Source organism: Saccostrea cucullata, unplaced genomic scaffold, assembly GCF_032062105.1.
Source record: "Saccostrea cucullata isolate Sc308-1 unplaced genomic scaffold, CSIRO_AGI_Scuc_v1 ctg1267, whole genome shotgun sequence".
NCBI lineage: Eukaryota > Metazoa > Mollusca > Bivalvia > Ostreida > Ostreidae > Saccostrea > Saccostrea cuccullata.
Window position 1 is genome coordinate 49,299 of NW_026940039.1, and position 18,455 is coordinate 67,753.

General features: G+C 33.6%; 1 protein-coding gene across 1 annotated transcript; it reads left to right on the top strand.

The window, feature by feature from the left end:
- Positions 1 to 4,960: 4,960 nt before the first annotated feature.
- LOC134254639 (angiopoietin-4-like) lies at positions 4,961 to 9,484 on the top strand. Its single transcript, XM_062737177.1, has 4 exons — positions 4,961 to 5,294; positions 8,746 to 8,882; positions 9,083 to 9,179; positions 9,309 to 9,484. Exons 1-4 carry the CDS (start codon positions 5,006 to 5,008, stop codon positions 9,482 to 9,484), a joined length of 699 nt encoding a protein of 232 aa, XP_062593161.1. The 5' UTR covers positions 4,961 to 5,005.
- Positions 9,485 to 18,455: the final 8,971 nt, after the last annotated feature.

Below are 18,455 nucleotides of genomic sequence, written 5' to 3' on the forward strand. Positions count from 1 at the left end.
AACGAACAAGGTTCATGTTTGCCTTATTTGGTCCTGTGAATTTCTAAAAAACTGAAAGCTGCATAGTTTTAGTTAACAATGCACTAAAAATTACTTAGATCTTTGGTGACTGCATATCTATAAAAAATGACGTCACTTTCTGAGTATTCAAGGCATTATGACGTCACGAAATGCGTCAATTTCCTCCTATTTTGAAAAAGTCTACAAAAATGGCCAATTTTTAAAACTATTTTGTTATATTTAATATAGAGCGCAACCTCTGATCTAAAATATGCAACTAGTAAATGATAGAACTGTTTCTGATGATTAATGGACATGTTTTATTTTATAGATCTCTCATATTATTTTTCTTCACTGAAAGTACTCAATTATACCTGTTAACCTAAAAATTCAAGAACATTGCATAAAGCCAGTTCCCCTAGACCTGGACTTTTAGAAGATTTTTTTAATAGGATATGAAAGCACCACGTCTCTTTTTAATTTTAATGCTTCAAATAGAAAATGAGTTGTAGATCAATCAGTTGGTATATCTACAGTGCCATTTAATGCACAAAGTGAACAGACTTCTGTTACTCGCATGTGAAAGAAAACGAAAAATTCGTTAAACGTCATCAATATGTTGAATGTGTTCTGAAGTTCCTTTTTTTCTCTACAGCAGTTTTTTTGTTAAGAAACACCATTTTTTGATTGTGTATATTTTTTGTGGCTTGCGTTTTAACATTTTACCTTTGTTGAATATATGCGATGTTTTAGCATTTAATCAATAGAAATTTCCATACATGAAAACCAATCACAAATTAAATATCAGGAAGCGATGGATTTTATCATCAATTTTCATCAATAAAATATATATTATTGATGACTACAAATGTAAAGAGGACATCATGTGATATAAACTGCATGTCATAAGTGGACAACAGTATAATAGCAGCAAAGAATTAAAGCTTTTATATAAGTTAAAACTGCCTTGGAGAGCTTTTTCAGTGGAATACTTATGAATATTTCATATACACAGTTAATTAAAAGGCAGTGAGATAGAAAACTTCTTTTTATCATCATAATAAGTCTTTTGTTTGTGTAAATTCAATGAAAATTAAAGCGATTACAAGTATTACATAACGATTCTAACAGTATGTTAGTATCAAGAAGAAAAAACATGAAATTTCACTTGACTAAGTATAAATGTAAATATTTTGTTGTCCATTTAGTATAATAGCTAAATGTAAATAGATTGCACTGGTAAAGAATTCACTTAATTGAAAGAACTTTATTCGGTAATAACCAATATCTGCCCCCTAAATCAAACATTGATGGAGATATATTTAATTAAGTTCTTAAACAGGGGGGTATATGCTGACTTCAAAGCACTGAATATTTTCATAAGTAATGACGTCATTTGTACGTAATGACGTCACAAACATGGCGTAAATTTCAATTTTTTACGAATTTTACTTAAAAATGTACATATTTCGTCGATATTTTGAATAAAAATTACCGAGCGCATGTGTGTTCAGGATCAATATTTTAATATAATGTGTAGAATGATAATATCAATGAAATATGTCAATATTGTTCCTGAACAAACTTGCGCTCTATAAATTTTAAAGCTAAAATTGTTGAAATTTTGTCCATTTTGTCCTCTTTCTGAAAAAAGATACAAAATCGGACTAGTTTGTGACGTCATAAAAACAAAAATTGTAAATACACTGCTTTGAAACTATAATATTTTCTGTTAATTTATATTTCTCATACAATTTATTGAATTCAGCACATTTCAGGAAGTTTTCAAAATTTGACTTTTGTGGGGGCAAATATATGCAATATACCGCATATAGTTCTTTATACAAGAGGAACTGTGAGAACTGAGCTGATTAAATAATACCCCCGCCTCCCATAAGAGAATAGTTGTAAAGTCTATGACCGGAAAAAAAGGGAAAACTCAGATCAACATTTAACAGGAAGACACAATGACTGTGAAATTATCTACATTTTGTTCCGTGGTGTAAAAAAAAGTTTTGGATGAGATATAGGTACTCTTCAAAATTTTAGCATTAATTCATCTGTAACTATGTGTGCAAAAAATTTGAATAACACTCCGTATTATAATTAGTTCTGAACCAATTTTTTGCAGAAAATTATAATGCTTATATCTACATTTTTATTTTTTTACTTTTAATAATATAAATGTACATATACATTTAAAAATAACTGTTTTTCCCTCGGGTAAGTTAATTTTTTTTTAACAACCGAAGCATAGCAATAGTTTCTGTTCAATGTGAAAGTAAATTTTTGGCTTCTGACGTTTCCCTTTACGGCGTTGAACGTTTGTGAAGCCAAAGCTAAACGCATATTTTAAACGTTTGACCCCTGTCTGTGTTATGGTTTTTACTATACGCAAAATGCATGTTGAACTTTTATCTTCTTGAAAAAAATAGCAATATTCATGTTTGTTATGGGATATCCAAAATACGAGGGTTGATCCAAAATTTCGTGGACTTTCTCGTGACATGATAAAAACAAGCATTAGACATATTTATGAAATGGAGCCAATTTGATATTGTCATGTTAATGACCAAGCTTATGGGATGTTGATCCAAACTGCCCTTCTAATTGATTAATTTACAACAAAATTTTCTTTAAATTATAAACATTACATTTAATAAATCAAAATATACAAAATAAACTGGATAACTGTCAGTGTTCAGCTGGGCGATGACGTGCATTGTCCTTAATACGGATACAATTGGTCTCAGGACTGGTTTGGAAATCCTTCCTCCTGTCCTACTGTCGTGGAGGCCTGCACAAACATACACACACAATGTAAAGGTAAACGTCTTGCGCTCAAGACTCTAGATGTGGCCGTGTCTGGTACAGGGACATCTACACACACAGGATGAGGACCTGTTGATTACGCATGCACCATATAATGTCAAGGTAGACATATACTTTACACACTGTAAGTTTAAACTGTGCATACACATGTACTATGGCGTACAATAGCATAAAGATGCTTTACTACAAATCACACCTTTAGTTTACACTTTGTAACAAATATTACAGAACGAATCACATACTAAAAGACACGAACGGGAAACCGTACAATCATTACTCGAACACTTTTGACTAAATGTACATATAAATAACGTATAAAGAAATATAAAAGATGATAAATCTCAAATAGCAAAACGGTTAAGACTGACTATGTTGAGAAATTCCGAAACTGGCTGTTATAAGATATTTACAGCATTGGCATTTTAGTTAATAATAAAAACAAGGCTTACCTCAGAAAAGTAGGACACTACATATTGACAATTACGGCTATGCTATGGTGAAGTCTGCAATGACTATTTTATTGCACAAAATGTACCAAAATCTAGAGAAGTATAGGAACGTCCTTCTCTATCAGGACTGCCGTGCCCAACTGCCGCACGGACTCAAACCTACTTTCAAGGTCCAGTGATCTGAGGCTTTAAAAGGATTAAAAATGTACACAGTGAAAAACGGAGGCTCACCACTGGATAATAGAATTTTGCCTGCACGTTCAAATATAGCAATTCAAATAGATTTAGATTTTAATGTGACAGATACAATACTGGAGATTTTCACTTCTTTCCAATGAACCATAGGGTCATAAGAGATTTCTGAACATGGGCAATTGTAAAATCCGGGGGAGATTTCGTAGTAACGTCAAGTTAAGTATGTGACGTCACGTTATGAGAGCAATCCGTCCTCACTTTCTGCAGATAACTGCCCTCTCACTTTATTTCTATTCCCAAGAAAACCAGGTTTTCTCTCACACCCTCTAATCTTCATATTACAGTTATTTTCCAAATACTAAGCATCTTTATATAGAATGTTTCGATCTCAGATGCATTTTTGTAAAGAGTACATGTACATTGTTGGCGCTTAATTTGTGAACGGGGAAAAACGAACTTCCAAAAGGCGGTGGCACTTTTAATCAACCTTCATGGAGGTTCTTTTTTCCTTAATTGCTTACGCCAATGGAAATACGGTTACTTACATCATTTTTGTCAGCGTGTACCAATATTATAATATTGCATTTATTTCAGTATTTTAGCATTTCCTAGATTTTCGGAAAACTTATAAATTGACCGAATTTGGACGTTGACTAACAATGTCACGATTAACAACAAATCAACGAATCATTAATTGATAAAATAAGCCATATTGTTAAAATCAGGAACTCCGGGAGTAGGGCGGGGCCACAAAAGAGAATCGGAGTTTTGCATTGAAATGTATAGTAAAAGGCCTTCTTCTCAAGAGTCACTGTATCAGAAATGCTGGAAATTATATGTAACTATCCTTGGGAAGTGAAGATTCTCAAATATTCTTAAAAGGAGTACAACTCTTATATACAGACGTTTATCAAAGATCTTAATTTTTTTTAATGCGTTTTTCCTCACATTTAGAAATAAAAATTGAAATAATTTAAGAAAATTTTAACATATCCTTTTCTATAGTAACTGAGTTTTACTATCAGTAATATTTAAAACACCTTTTATTCAAACATTCAAAAAGTGTATATTTTTTGTAATTTTCAATCACTGTCACAAATACATTAATAAACTAGTTTTTGCTAATAGATAAACTAAAAATGTGTTCAACAGCACTGTGTATTAATTCTCTAAGAAATTTTCATTAAATTTCATGAAGTGTTATAAAAGGTGTTGAGAATCAGAGATGGGTACACCAAAGTTTTACAGACGAAACTATGAAAGACAAATGGACGGCATTTTTATAATATTCAACGGACATTTTTTAAAACAAGGTTAAGGGTATCATTTTCAGATTTAGTCCAAGTAAAGATTCAGTCATTCTTGTTCTCCAATCGATCTATCAGAGATAGTAAAATACGTAACAATCAGCCAATCACTGGAACGCAATGCACTTAGGCTTTGATATTTATACCCGCTAGCTGGAAGATAAGCTCGCAATTTCTTTACAGAAACCGTACAACTGGTGTAATACACAAAGAACAATTAACATGAGCAATCTTCTGGTTGTCTTTTTAATTGCTGCCTGCTTAACAGTGCCTCTGTCTGCCATGTTTTCTCGGAGATATGCCAGAAGCGTGGACTTTGACGATAAAAAGTCAGATGACGAACTTTTAGGACAGTATTCTATATCGTTCAAAGACTGTGCAGAGAAGTGTCAGAAAGATTGCGGCGTCTTTGGATTTAATGATAGATTAAAGAAGTGTCGGCTCCACAGGAAACTCAACATGTCGTCAACTACAGAAGAAGAGAAAGGGTGGAGATATTTCTTTCATGATTGTACGTATTACTTTTTATTATAAAAAATTTAAATCACTTAAAGCACTAGAGATAACACTGTTGGTATAACATGCTTCATTTGTTTTTTAAATGTATATATCCCTAATAGCACTACAAATTGACTGCTGACGTTCATTACACTTCATTTTACTATTATTGAACTATGATTGCACTTATATACCGGTAAGTTCGAAGAGATAATTGCAAAAGAATAATTTCCCAGTATTATCAAAAACAGTAACTTATTTATCATATTTTTTGTCTAAGATTTAGCTTTCTCCCCCTTTGAATCCTATATGGCATTTTATTTTATGTAACTGATTTTTAAAAAAATTTATAATTATGATTTCGAATGTTATTTGTTATGTTTTGTTCTTAATTTTCAATATTTTCTCTATAGTTTTGACAATATCATCGAAAAAATAATTCAAAGATACTCTGTATAATTTTTATTATTACTGGAGGATAAAAAAGTTAATGCTGAAAGGGAGGCATTGATATAAAAAATTATATAATCGCAGTTTGGTTTAAGGCCGTCAATAGGAAATACATCTGAAAATATTCCGTAAAAATCAATATAAAGTTGATATTATATAAATTAGTATGTTTTTTTTATTTAATGGGAATTCTACTATTGTATTTGCATGCCTGGGATCCCTTCTGAGGTCGGCTAAAGGGACTTCACTTTCATCAGATGTTTGTCACGTGACACGTTTAAAATTAGAAAAAAAGGTGTAGGACTACAAAGATCGTAAAGTTCAATGATCTACGAATAATTGTTAATTGAATAATTGTTTACCATCAAATTGATTGTGTTTCGTTTAGGACAAATTCCTTAACCCGAAAAGTGCTTTAAAATTATATAAATGTGCATTACTGCGGCTTCATATAAAGCCTAGTCGCTTAATTAAATAAGACTGGAAAATATTGATTACTGCATTCAAAAATATGACTTAATTTTAGTCAGATCAAGCCTGTTTAGTTTTGAGTTTCACATTTACAAGCTTCAATAATAGCTTCATCTACGTCTCAAGTAAAGCGAAACTGCGTGTCAAACAAGTCTATGATCGACGTCACCATAATCAGTACAGCGAGATCAAGATGGCTTTAATTTGTATTCAAATAGTTTTATAACGTAAACATAAGATATTTGCAATATTTATGAGAAATGAGTGTATGAAAAAGAATATAAGTATTTATTCGCTGAGATTCATTTACACAATTATACCATGACGTCATAATCGATTTCCCGAAGCTCTGCATACATTGAGGTACATAAGGGAGTCCTTAACCTAGCTGTTAAAATTTCTGCAATAGTAAAACTTTGAGCAAGTTTACATTCTTAATTTGAAATTCACTTGATATATTAGGATATATTCTTCAACCAAGAACTCAAAGAAAGATTAAAGTCACTAAATATTGTTGAAGGGCTTCAAATTTTGACATTTACTAGGCACAGAAGACCATTGAGCAGCGAGGGATCTTTATCATGCCAAGCCTTTCTGATCGAAAGGACACGTCTGCATCAAGAGCGTTAAAAATGAATAACTTTTGGAAAGCAGGATTTTCTGCAAGCCTACCGTTTGTTAGATTGATCCCCCACTAAACTTCCGAGGGATCAATCTCCTAAACAATCGGCATACAGGAAAACTTGTCAACCACAAGTTATTTCTTTTTAAGTGTCCTGATGCGGATTTATGATATTTATAGCCAAGATAAAAATGTTCAATTTTTGCACTGTAAATTTATAGCCCATTTGAGATATTATATACCAAACGGACTATTATATCCCATTTGGGCGATTGGTCCCAACCTGTTATATATTTTAAAAGCAGTTTACACAAAAATATATGAAAAATTTTATTTTCATGTCAGATTTTTTGAAACTTCAAAATTTTGAATGGGTCTGATTCACACATTCTTGCACTCTCACAAATTTGACTTTTCTTCTTAATATTAAGGAAATGTGGCATCCCTACCATTGACACTGGAAAGAAGAAATTTAATATTTGTAAAAAATTTTGTTATTTCCTTTCTGAATTCTTAATGTAAAACATATACATGTATGCAATTATTCACCGAAAGACATTTATTAGACGTTTATTAGAACGATCTAAAACCTGTAATTATAACTTAATGTCATGTCGACAACTGGAAATAAGTTCACAATGTGAAATTTGCCTACTGTGGTATGCAATGATCTTTGACCCTTTTTTAAAAATTTAAACTATTTGCATTTTGGTTTATTTTTGCCCAATCTATACCTTAACTTGTACTAACCGACTGTCTGACAACTTCTTGATTAGCCTAAGGTAATCTGGCTTGGAACACACTAATTATTCTAATGAGTTAAAAGGACAGTCAGAATGATATTGGTGACTCACAAGGGACACAGGGGCGCCTGTTATGGGCAGATGGGCGCACTGATTTGAGGGCGGGGTGCAGCGCCCCTCTATTTCCCCCTAGCTGGAACACTGAGTCATATATAACATGATAATGGGCGACAAGGACCCAAGGTGATGTAGAAATAAAAAAAAATGTTCGCATATGCAAGAACAAATTTTGAATTATAACAAACGATGTTTTAACATAACTTTGCCATCTAGGCCTATTTCAAAAATGTGTGTTTGTGTGTATGTGTATGGGGTTGTTTAGAGATTTGTTTGGGTTGGAATATCAAGGGTTATCTTTTGCTTGACCGAATACATACTAAAATTGGCACACTATGATAAATTTATCAAAAAAACTTTTTAGTAAAATATTATTTGTTATTGATAAAATAAATATAAAAAATTGCAGTTTTGGGCAAAACATTTATCAGAATCTAATTAACATCATTTAAATCTGTTATCTCAGACTTGTAATTAATTATGTATATGAAATACACAGGTTACATGGTCACCTGAGATTTTAATGCTCGTTTTGATGAAAACATGTACTGTGTAAAGTTTAGAATTATTTTGACTTTTTCCTCGGAAAGCCCTATATATAAAGGAATGTGTATTGAGAGGGAAACACTTTAGTTCAGGTATATATTACTGTCTCATGAGAGCATCTAGTTTTTTGAAGTCGCCAGTCCTAAAATAGCACCTATTCGTTCCGACAAATAATCGCATTTCGCCTTATAGCAGAATTCTATTTGTCAGCACGACCAAGTGCTGTTAAAGGATGAATTACCTACTAAAATACATTTTATTCTTAATTGAAAATATTTAAATTAGAATAGATAACAAACTTATTCAAAATTAAAATGAAAAATGCAGTTTAGTTCTATAAACATGAACTCATGCACCAGGGTGTTCATTTCATTCACATTCCAATCATTACAATTTTCCCGATTAAGCTTGTATATACAGTTGTTTTCCTTAATATCTTTAAATATTCTTGCAACTGTTTGTAATTCTTTTCATATAAAATGCAGTGTTGAATTTTCTTTTTATTTTCTATTTAGTTCTCGCTAGAGATTGTATGGATCTCCTGGATAACAATTACACATATACAGGAGTGTACGACATCTTTCCTTATGGTACGAGCTCTATTCCAGTCAGGGTGTTTTGTGACATGACTACAATGGGAGGGGGATGGACGGTGTGTTGTTTCTATTCTATTATGATATAATTTTATATAATTCCAATAATAACTTTATTAATTGATTCCATGTGTTTTAATTTTATATGAACATGGTTTGTAATTCAAGAGACCAGTAGGGGAAAGTACACACTTATAACACACTAAAAAGACAGGTGTTCATCACAATGATTTTAAATAAAATATACATTTTTAAAAAGGCAATTCAAAAGAGAAAAAACGGATCCTTGAGCTTTGACAGGAATTGGTCAGATTATAAGAATGGTTTTGGTGTCCCGGAACAGGATATCTGGATCGGTAAATATACATATAAAAATCCAGTCAAAAATTGGATGAATAATTATATTAAGAATAATAAAGCATAATCATTTGAAATGTCATTTCAACATTATAGTAATTGATTAATTCCAAATCTACCTTAAACAGGAAATGACGTGATCCATCAGCTCACAAAGAGAGCGGCCTCATCCCTCTATGTTTCTGTCAAACTAGATAATGGTACTGATCTGTACGAATTGTACGAAAGTTTCTCCATTTCAAGTGAAACAGACAAATACAAACTCTTTCTGGCGGGACCTGTCACGGGAACCTTAGGTACGTGACAGATACTGTGTGCCATACAAAGGAGAGAGAGAGAGAGAGAGAGAGATGAAATATATAATATAAAAACCATTTTTTAAAAATACTTTCCGGGACGACCCTTCTTCATTTCAAAGAAAAAGGCCATGAAGTAATGAAAACAAAGAAAAAGAGAAACTAGTAAACTAATTGTTCAGAGAACAATGAGACGTCTTTCCACCTTTTTAAGTGTTTCAATATCATTTGGGCTGAAAAAAGTAGAAAAAAAGCAAGAAAATAAATAAAACAGCAAAATTCTCATTTCTCTACTAGGATTTTAGATCGGGCTCGCAGTTGGTATACCCTATATATATACCCTAGACAGACTTCCTGGATTATACGAGTCGACTCGGGGATAACCACGATTTCATTGATCACGCAAAGAGAGCACATAAAAAACATTGTAACACGCTCCTAGGTGTATATATGAGCTTGAACAGGTCGGAGAGAATACTCGAAATCGGGTATTATCGTTGAAATCGCGTATAATACTCGATATAAGGGTATCGTTGAATCCGCGAAATCGGGTATTCCGTGCAACTTTCTATAAAAACTAAAGAATAAAGCAACGGCGCATTATGCCAGTAACTGTTACTTGTACATCAGTATCTTGTGGATTTATTTTTATTAAACCTAATTCATACGTTTGTCAAATAAGTTTAAAATCACACGACAAACACTGCTGGGGTAACAAAAAGGACACAATATAATTTCTAAAAACAAATAACTTCACTTCGTTTGTCTTTATTTCCCATTAAAGTATTCCATATACTTTATTTTCTAATTTGTGCACTATTCACAAAACGTTAAATTTTAAAGAAATTAAACGACTAACGCCGTGTTATGTATTTTTACTGAAAAATATATGGCGTCCCTTTCTCGTGAAATATAAATTACTCCTAACAGTTAGAGAGTACTGTATATAAGCGAGTCATAATTGTATATCTCTGCCATTATAGAATACCAACGTTATTATAAAAAAGAAAATAAAATAAGATGAAATAAATACCCACGGGAAAACAGTTTGAAAATAGCTAATTGAAGCTGAGTATCATTTTTATGTCAATTTAGCATGAAATTTTTATTTCAAAGACACCGTAAATTTTTTGGTTGCATTTTAATCGATACAAAATATACTATTTTACCTTTATTTTATGCATTTGTGTGAAAATTGAGAGTGGGAAGTCATATGAACAGGATTTTCGTGTTTTTTTTTTGTGGGGAGGGGGGTATAAATAAAAGTCAAATGTGTACATCTTTTCATAAAGTTAAAATATATTGAATTTCTCAATATAGATCGAGGTACAGTCATATTGATAAATGAATTACATAGTCAAATTTTCACATTTATTATACATTTTACGTTTATGAACATGTTAATGAACAATCTGAAATAATGGAGTGTTCAATTGCCTTGGAAACTCTTGTCCTACTTTTTGGGAATATAATTCCTCATTGGACATTAAAATTTCTTAAAAATCGTAGCCACTTCCTTTCTTTATCATAGGCGTCGGAACCAGGGGGGGGGGGGGCTAGGGGAGCTTAGCCCCCCTTTTTTCCCCAATATATACTTAGTAAAGACATTGAACCTTGTCACATAGGTTAAGCCCCCCCCCCCCCCCACTTTCCAAAGACACCTCGCAGTATAGGCTAAAAATGGGTAAAATTTTGGTGTTTGGAGAAAAAATTAGGTACTAAAGTTCGAACCTAAACCCCCCCCCTTTCCCTACGATTAAAAATATTTGACCGAGTTTAACCGACCGTGCCATTCAAAGAGAGGTCTCTTAGACAAATGTAGAACACAGTTGAGGTTGTTCTGTCAGAGGTGAACAAGAAGCCTTTAGCCCCCCCCCCCTTTTGAAGTCGCCAGAAAATGGTAAAATATTGATGACTTAGCGAAATCAAAAGATCAGCAGTTATGTTCTCTTATAAACTGTATTCCTGAAACTATCACTGTCTCGGCTAAAATTTTGAAGACATTTTCTGCAAATATGAATGATAAATAAAAAAGAAAAGATTTTTTTAAAAAGAGAAAGAGGGTTCTTTTAGCCGAAATTTTAGACATTTTTATCATTATATTATTTATACATTCAAAAATAAATTTGATTTTATGCACAAGATGAATGTGAAAGTAATTAATGAAGCATAATTAATGACGCCTAGATACAATAGACAATCCCTTGTTACATGGCATCATATCTGGTGTGTGAAATGTGTTTCCGTATAATTTGATTTATTTACAAATTGTTCATGTTTGTCGTGTTGATGTGGAATTATTATAAATTCCCGAATTCTGATACTTTACAATTCTGTTGTTTTGGGAATGAACATTAGGAAGATGCATATACTTTCAACATAAGGTAAAATATAAAGCAAATCGAACGCCTTTTTGTGTGCAGATCATGAAATGTACTGAGCTCCACGGGTATTTGTTGTCCCGAGCGCATTAATCTTGAAGCCCAAATTCTTACTTGGCTAGTGATACCTTAATAAAACATGTGTATCTAGATGAAAGTTAATCCGGCAACATGCGCCATCCCATTCTTTAAGTTTTATTAGGTGTTTACACCTACTATACCCGATTTCGCTGATTCAACGATACCCTAATATCGAGTATTATACGCGATTTCACGGATAATACCCGATTTCGACTATTCTCTCCGACCTGTTGAATGAGATTGTTTCCAAGTTAAGATGTAAGGGGTAGGGTCTGAGTAAAATTATGATATACCTATTAATATGAATAACATGCATTTGATCTGCGCATCAAGACGGAAGCGTAAGTGAAAACGTTGTGAAATGTCCCATGTGTACCTGCATCATATGTGCATTATACATGTATTAAAGAGATGTTTGAAAACATCCGATTTGAGTTGTTTTATGTTTGAAATGGATGGCGATAAATTATTTAAGAGCATGTGAGAAACATGAGCGAGAGATGCAAGGCAGTTTTGTAATTATGGAAAAGGAAAACAGAGAATCGGGTTCGGATTTTAACATTTCTGACCGAAATAGGCATGAAATTCGTTGTAAGTAGCATGAAAAAAATGCCAAACTTGTAATTCTAGATGGGAAACACAGGGAGGAAACGTGTATTTCTTTCTACTATGCTGAAAGTCGCCATTTCTTGGAATTGTGTTATTCTAGAAAAAAAAAATCAAATTTCAAACGAAACTAGTGCTAATTGTAACGGGAACCGTTACAGATGTTCCCCAAACGCTCCCCCAACTCCCTTTTCGTGCCATATTCCATGTAAGTTTCATTAAAGAAGGCAAAATCTATGCATTTAAGATGTAAACAACATTTTCCCAAAAGTATACGAAGTATCTCAAATTTAAGCAATGCAGGCGTGCGCATGTGATTGCATGAGCGTAATGACGATATTATCTTGTCTACACTATTTTACTCATTGCACGTGCACGTACGTGCATGATGACCATACCTTCTTGTAGGAGTCTATTATGTCTGTCTATGTTCTGAATTCCATACTGTTTGGTTGAAAAACAAGGGAGTTATAGCCATTTAAAGTTAAAGCCAATCAGATTGCAGCGCACGTGCATGCGCGTGTTTTCATGACAATTATTATAAATCATATTGTAGGACATCTTAAAGTATGCCAATGTTTTAAATTTCAAAGCATTTTGTAAAAAAAAAACAGAAAAGATATTGATATTTTTGTTTCAGCCAATCAGAGCAAAGCGCACATGCACGCACGTGCATGCATGTGAATGTTGACCATACCAACTTGTAGGAGTCCTTTATGTCTATCTATGTTCTAAATCCCATGCTGTTTGGTTGAAAATCAAGGGAATCATAGTCATTTAAAGTTTTAGCCAATCAGATTGCAGCGCACGTGCATGCGCGTGATTTTATGAAAAATTTTATAAATCATAATGTAGTACATCCTAATGCATGTCTATGTTATAAATTTCAAAGCATTTCATCATAAAACAAAAAAGATATTAAGATTTCTGCTTCAGCCAATCAGAGCAAAGCGCACGTGCATGCGCGTGAGTTCTTGCAAATTTGACCATGTCATCTTATCTACACAACTTATATATCTTTATATAATGAGTTTCAAAACATTTTATCAAAAAATATAAAAGTTACAACCATATTAAATATATCAGTCAGTTTACTCATTGCACGCGCCCGCACGTGCATGCGAATGCGCGCAAAATGACCTTCGTTCGGCACATCTACACAACATGCCTACTAACCCTAAAAAGGTTTTAACTTAGTTTGGTGAACAGTTTCTGAGAACACTTCCGGACAAAAAAGTACCGGAGAAGAAATAAGAAGAAAAAAGAATAATAATAATAATAACTAGTGCTAATTGTAACGGGGACCGTTACAGATGTTCCCCAAACGCTCCCCAACTCCCTTTTGGTGCCATATTCCCTGTAAGCTTCATTAAATAAGACAAACTCTATGCATCTGAGATTTTAACAACATTTACAAAGAAGTGTACAAAAATCATTTAAACTTTAGCATTTCACGCGTGCACATGTGAATGCATTTGCGTCATGACCTTATCATCTTGTCTGCACAATCTATATTTTAATACACTGAGTATTAAAGTATTTAATCCAAAATTATTAATAAAATACGCTCATTCAAGTGTATGTTTGATTTTACTCATTTCACGTGCACGCACGTGCATACATGAGCATGGTGACCATACCTTCTTGTAGAAGTCCATTACATCTATCTATGTTCTAAATTCCACCCCGTTTGGGTGAAAACTAAGAGAGTTATAGCTGTTTAAAGTTTCAGCCAATCAGATTGCAGCACTTGTACACACACGTGTATGTATGTGCATGGTGAGCATACCTACTTGTAGAAGTCCATTATATCTATCTATGTTCCAAATCCCGTCCTGTTTGGTTGAAAATCAAGGGAGATATAGCTGTTTAAAGTTTCAGCCAATCAGATTGCAGCGCACGTGCATGCACGTGTTTTCATGATAATTGCTTTATTTCATGTTGTAGAATATCCTAATACATGGCTATGTTCAAAATTTCAAAGGATCTCGTCAAAAAACAAGAAAGATATTGAGACTTTAGTTGCAGCCAATCAGAGCGAAGTGCACGTGCATGCGCGTGAGATCTTGCTATTTTCACCATGTCGTCATGTCTATACTACTAATATATCCTCACATTATGAGTTTCGAAGCATTTCATCTAAAAATAGAACAGTTGTGGCTATATCTATTATATTGGTCATTTCACGTGTTGCACGTGCACGCTCTTGCAAGCACGTGCGCGCAAAATGACCTTGATTCCGCAAATCTACATAACATGTCTACTAACCCTAAAAAGGTTTTACCTACATCGGACGAATAGTTTACAAGATCATTCCCGGACAAAAAAGTTCCAGGAAGAAGAAGAAAAATAATAATAATAATAATAAGAAACAGAGTAAAAACAATATGTTCCCCAACTTCGTTTGGGGAACATAATAATAATAATAATAAGAAACAGAGTAAAAACAATATGTTCCCCAACTTCGTTTGGGGAACATAATCAAGGTTCATTCCATTAATATTAAATCTAAATAAAATTGAAATAAATTCCACATACTAAAGAAAGCTAGAATACTTGGTATTAAAATGTCGTAATAGAGCAGGAGAATCGAATGATATTAACAAAAATTGCAGAAATAGCCAATACGGTTTTTAATTAATTTTTATGCTCAGCAATAACGAAATTTCAGACAGAAAAAAAAATGCAGATTTTGCCGAGTTTCACTAGAATTTCATTATATTTTAAAGACTCACCTTAAAACTCTCAGCACACTTTCTTTAAGGTCTCTTCTTGCTTTTACTCCGAATCTTATATCGATATATCGTATCATTTGACTTGTAGACATTTTCTCTATGCTGCTGTTTATTTTTTTTTTTTAAAAGGACGGGGGGGGGGGTTATAAGCATTTGTAAGAGTAAGGGTTGCAAATACCTCAACGACCTTAAGCTTGATTTTGACCTTTGGGTCAATAGGGGGTCAAAGGTCAAGGTCATTTATCAAGGTCAAAGGTCAAGGTCATCAAAAAGAGAGAGAGAGAGAGAGAGAGAGGGAGATAAACTTGAGATTAACTCTTGAAGCTGAATCTAGATAAAGGTAATGAATAAATCTTTATTACTTTTTGTGTAAGGGGTGAAAGGTCAAGGTCAAATATCAAGGTCAAAGGTCAAGGTCATTTTAAAAAAAAGGCATACATACAATTTTAACATTTTTCCAATGACCTTGACCTTTGACCTTGACGTAATCTTCAAGGTCAAAGGTCAAAAGATCTTATGCAGTTGGGCCCATGTCTTTACAACTTGTCGTTAAGAAGTTTTTAGTTCTTCGTAAACATCATAATCTGGCAGGGGCAATAACTACTTAAAATGGTTTACGAATTCTTTCGCACTAATGGAATGAGAAGTGTACTAAATTAGTCGCAGACATTGTTGAAGGTTTTGTACCTTTCCGGTTTACGGTTTCGGAGGAGTAGCGATAACAAGGGTTTACACTGAAAGGGGCACTAACTTTTAGAGGGTTCGATTTTAGGGGACAAGCATGGAATCTCTGAAATGGTTTTAAGAGTACATACTAAAGATGCAAAGAAGTTTAGAATTTGGTTAAGAACAAAAGAGCTATAAAAATGCCTAATTTTACATATTTTGAATGACCTTGACCTTTGACCTTGACCTAGATTTTAAGGTCAAAGGTCAATGAATCTTTTGCAGTTGGTCCCATGTCTCTACGCCTTGTCGTTTTAGAAAAGTTCTTGATATTCTTAAACATTGCAAACATTCAGGGGCAATAATTCATTATAGGAGTTTACGAATCCTTTCGCAATGTTTGATTGGAGAGTCTACTAAATCAGTCGTAAACATTAATAAAGTTTTGGAATCTCTGCGGTTTACGGTTTCAGAGAAGTAGCGATAACAAACATTTCTTGCAAAAGGGGCAATAACTTCGAAAGGGGTCAAGGTTCATTTACGCAGGGTCAACTGCAATAATCTTTTACGGAGTACATTCTTATGGACTATAAATCTTTTCGATAAATCTTGAAACAAAAAAACATGCGGCGGAAAAATAATAAAAAAAAAAAGAATAATAAACAGAAGAATATCAATAGGTCTTTCCACAGAAAGGTGGAAAGACCTAATAAAACATATGCTGCCATACGGGGATATCGGTGTTTTGCAAACACATCTTGTTTGTTTCTCTTTTCCTTTGTGTTTATGAATTCTTAACCTTTGTCTTTCTCCTGAGGAAGGAACAGGTATGTGTGTAAAATATTTTTATGTCATATATTACAGGAGCATTATTTATTACTATGCAGCAATATACCCTTATCATGTACATACTGGCTTATATCACAGCTTATTTGATACAAAAGAACCTGAATTACGAATGAACAATTTCTATATCAACAGTCTCATTTAAAGTCATCATTTCATAAGTTCCATAGTCGATACGTGAACAACGAGCATGTCAGCAAATACAGTCTATCATTTAGTCAAATGTTGACTGACATTTTTAGCTCACCAGAGCTCACCTGAGTTGAAGGCTCAAGTGAGCTTGTCTGATCAAAATTATTCCTTGTCTGTCCTTGTTTTTGTCCTCGTTGTCGCTGTCGTAAACTTTCATACTTTTAACCAAACTTCCCACAAGGTATTCTTGGGTGAAGGGGATTAGGGTTTCTTTAAATTAAGAGTCATGCCTCTCCTACATGTAAGGGGAGATAATTATAAATTAGTTATCATTATAATAATAATTAATTTTATTATAAAATCAACGGCATCTTTTAAATACCTTCTTCTTCAGAACGACTGGGCCAAGAAAGATAACAATCATGTCGAAGCATCCTCAGATAGTGTATATTCCGGTTTGTTCAAATCATGACCCCAGGGGTTAGGGTGGGACCATTATGGGGGTCAAAGTTTCACATAGGAATACATCGGGAAAGTCTTTAAAATTCTTCTACTCAAGAACCACTTGGCTAGGAAATATGAAACTCGTGTTGAAGCACCATCTGGTAGTGTAAATTCAAGTTTGTTCAAATCATGACCCCAGGGCTAGGGTGGGGCCATTATGGGGGTCAAAGTTTAACATAGGTATACATCGGGCAAATCTTTAAAAATCTTCTTCTCAAGAACCATTGGGCATAAGATTAACTCATGTGGAAGCATCCTCAGGTAGTGTAGATTCAGTTTTTTTCAAATGATGAATACCAGGGGAAGGATTGGCCACACTGCCAGGGGATCAAAGGGACCACTCATGCATTAACTAAACTGCTTTTTGCCTTTTCCTAGCCTCAGTACTCAGGTGAGCGATATGGCCACTGAGCCTCTTTTTTATACTTACTATTTTGGACAATATATGCACATTATGAATGTGTTTTTCCGTTATTTCCTGATCATGTGAAGGAACACAAGGCGGTGGTGACCGGTGGCAAGGGAAGCTCACTCCTCCATGACACCTTATCCCACCTCTGTTGTTTTAGAGGTTGTTGTTTGCTCTGCTCATGGTTTGTGTTATTTTTATCTAGAAAACATCTTCGTTATCTCAATATTTGTCACCCATACAATGCTCTGATTTTACTAAAATTGTGCGCTGATGGAAAAATTTGGGTACATCAAACCTGGTTTATTTTGGAGTATACCTAACCTGTGCCGTGATCAGGTATAACACACCTGTATCGTGTCTAAATACAACACTCTCATGGTGTTCACACCTGTATCTTGTCGTAGTACATCTCAACTGTGCCGTCTCAATTTATCTCACACCTTTATCGTAGCGCTTGTTGGAATACATCTTATCTGTCTGTACGTCTTGTAAAATGGCATCATACTATTTAAAATATTGAAATTTAATCACATATGAAGTTCAATAATTTTAGCATTTATTTATAAAGTTTATTACCGTCAATCTTAGAATCTTTGATTGCCGTTTGTTTATGCAA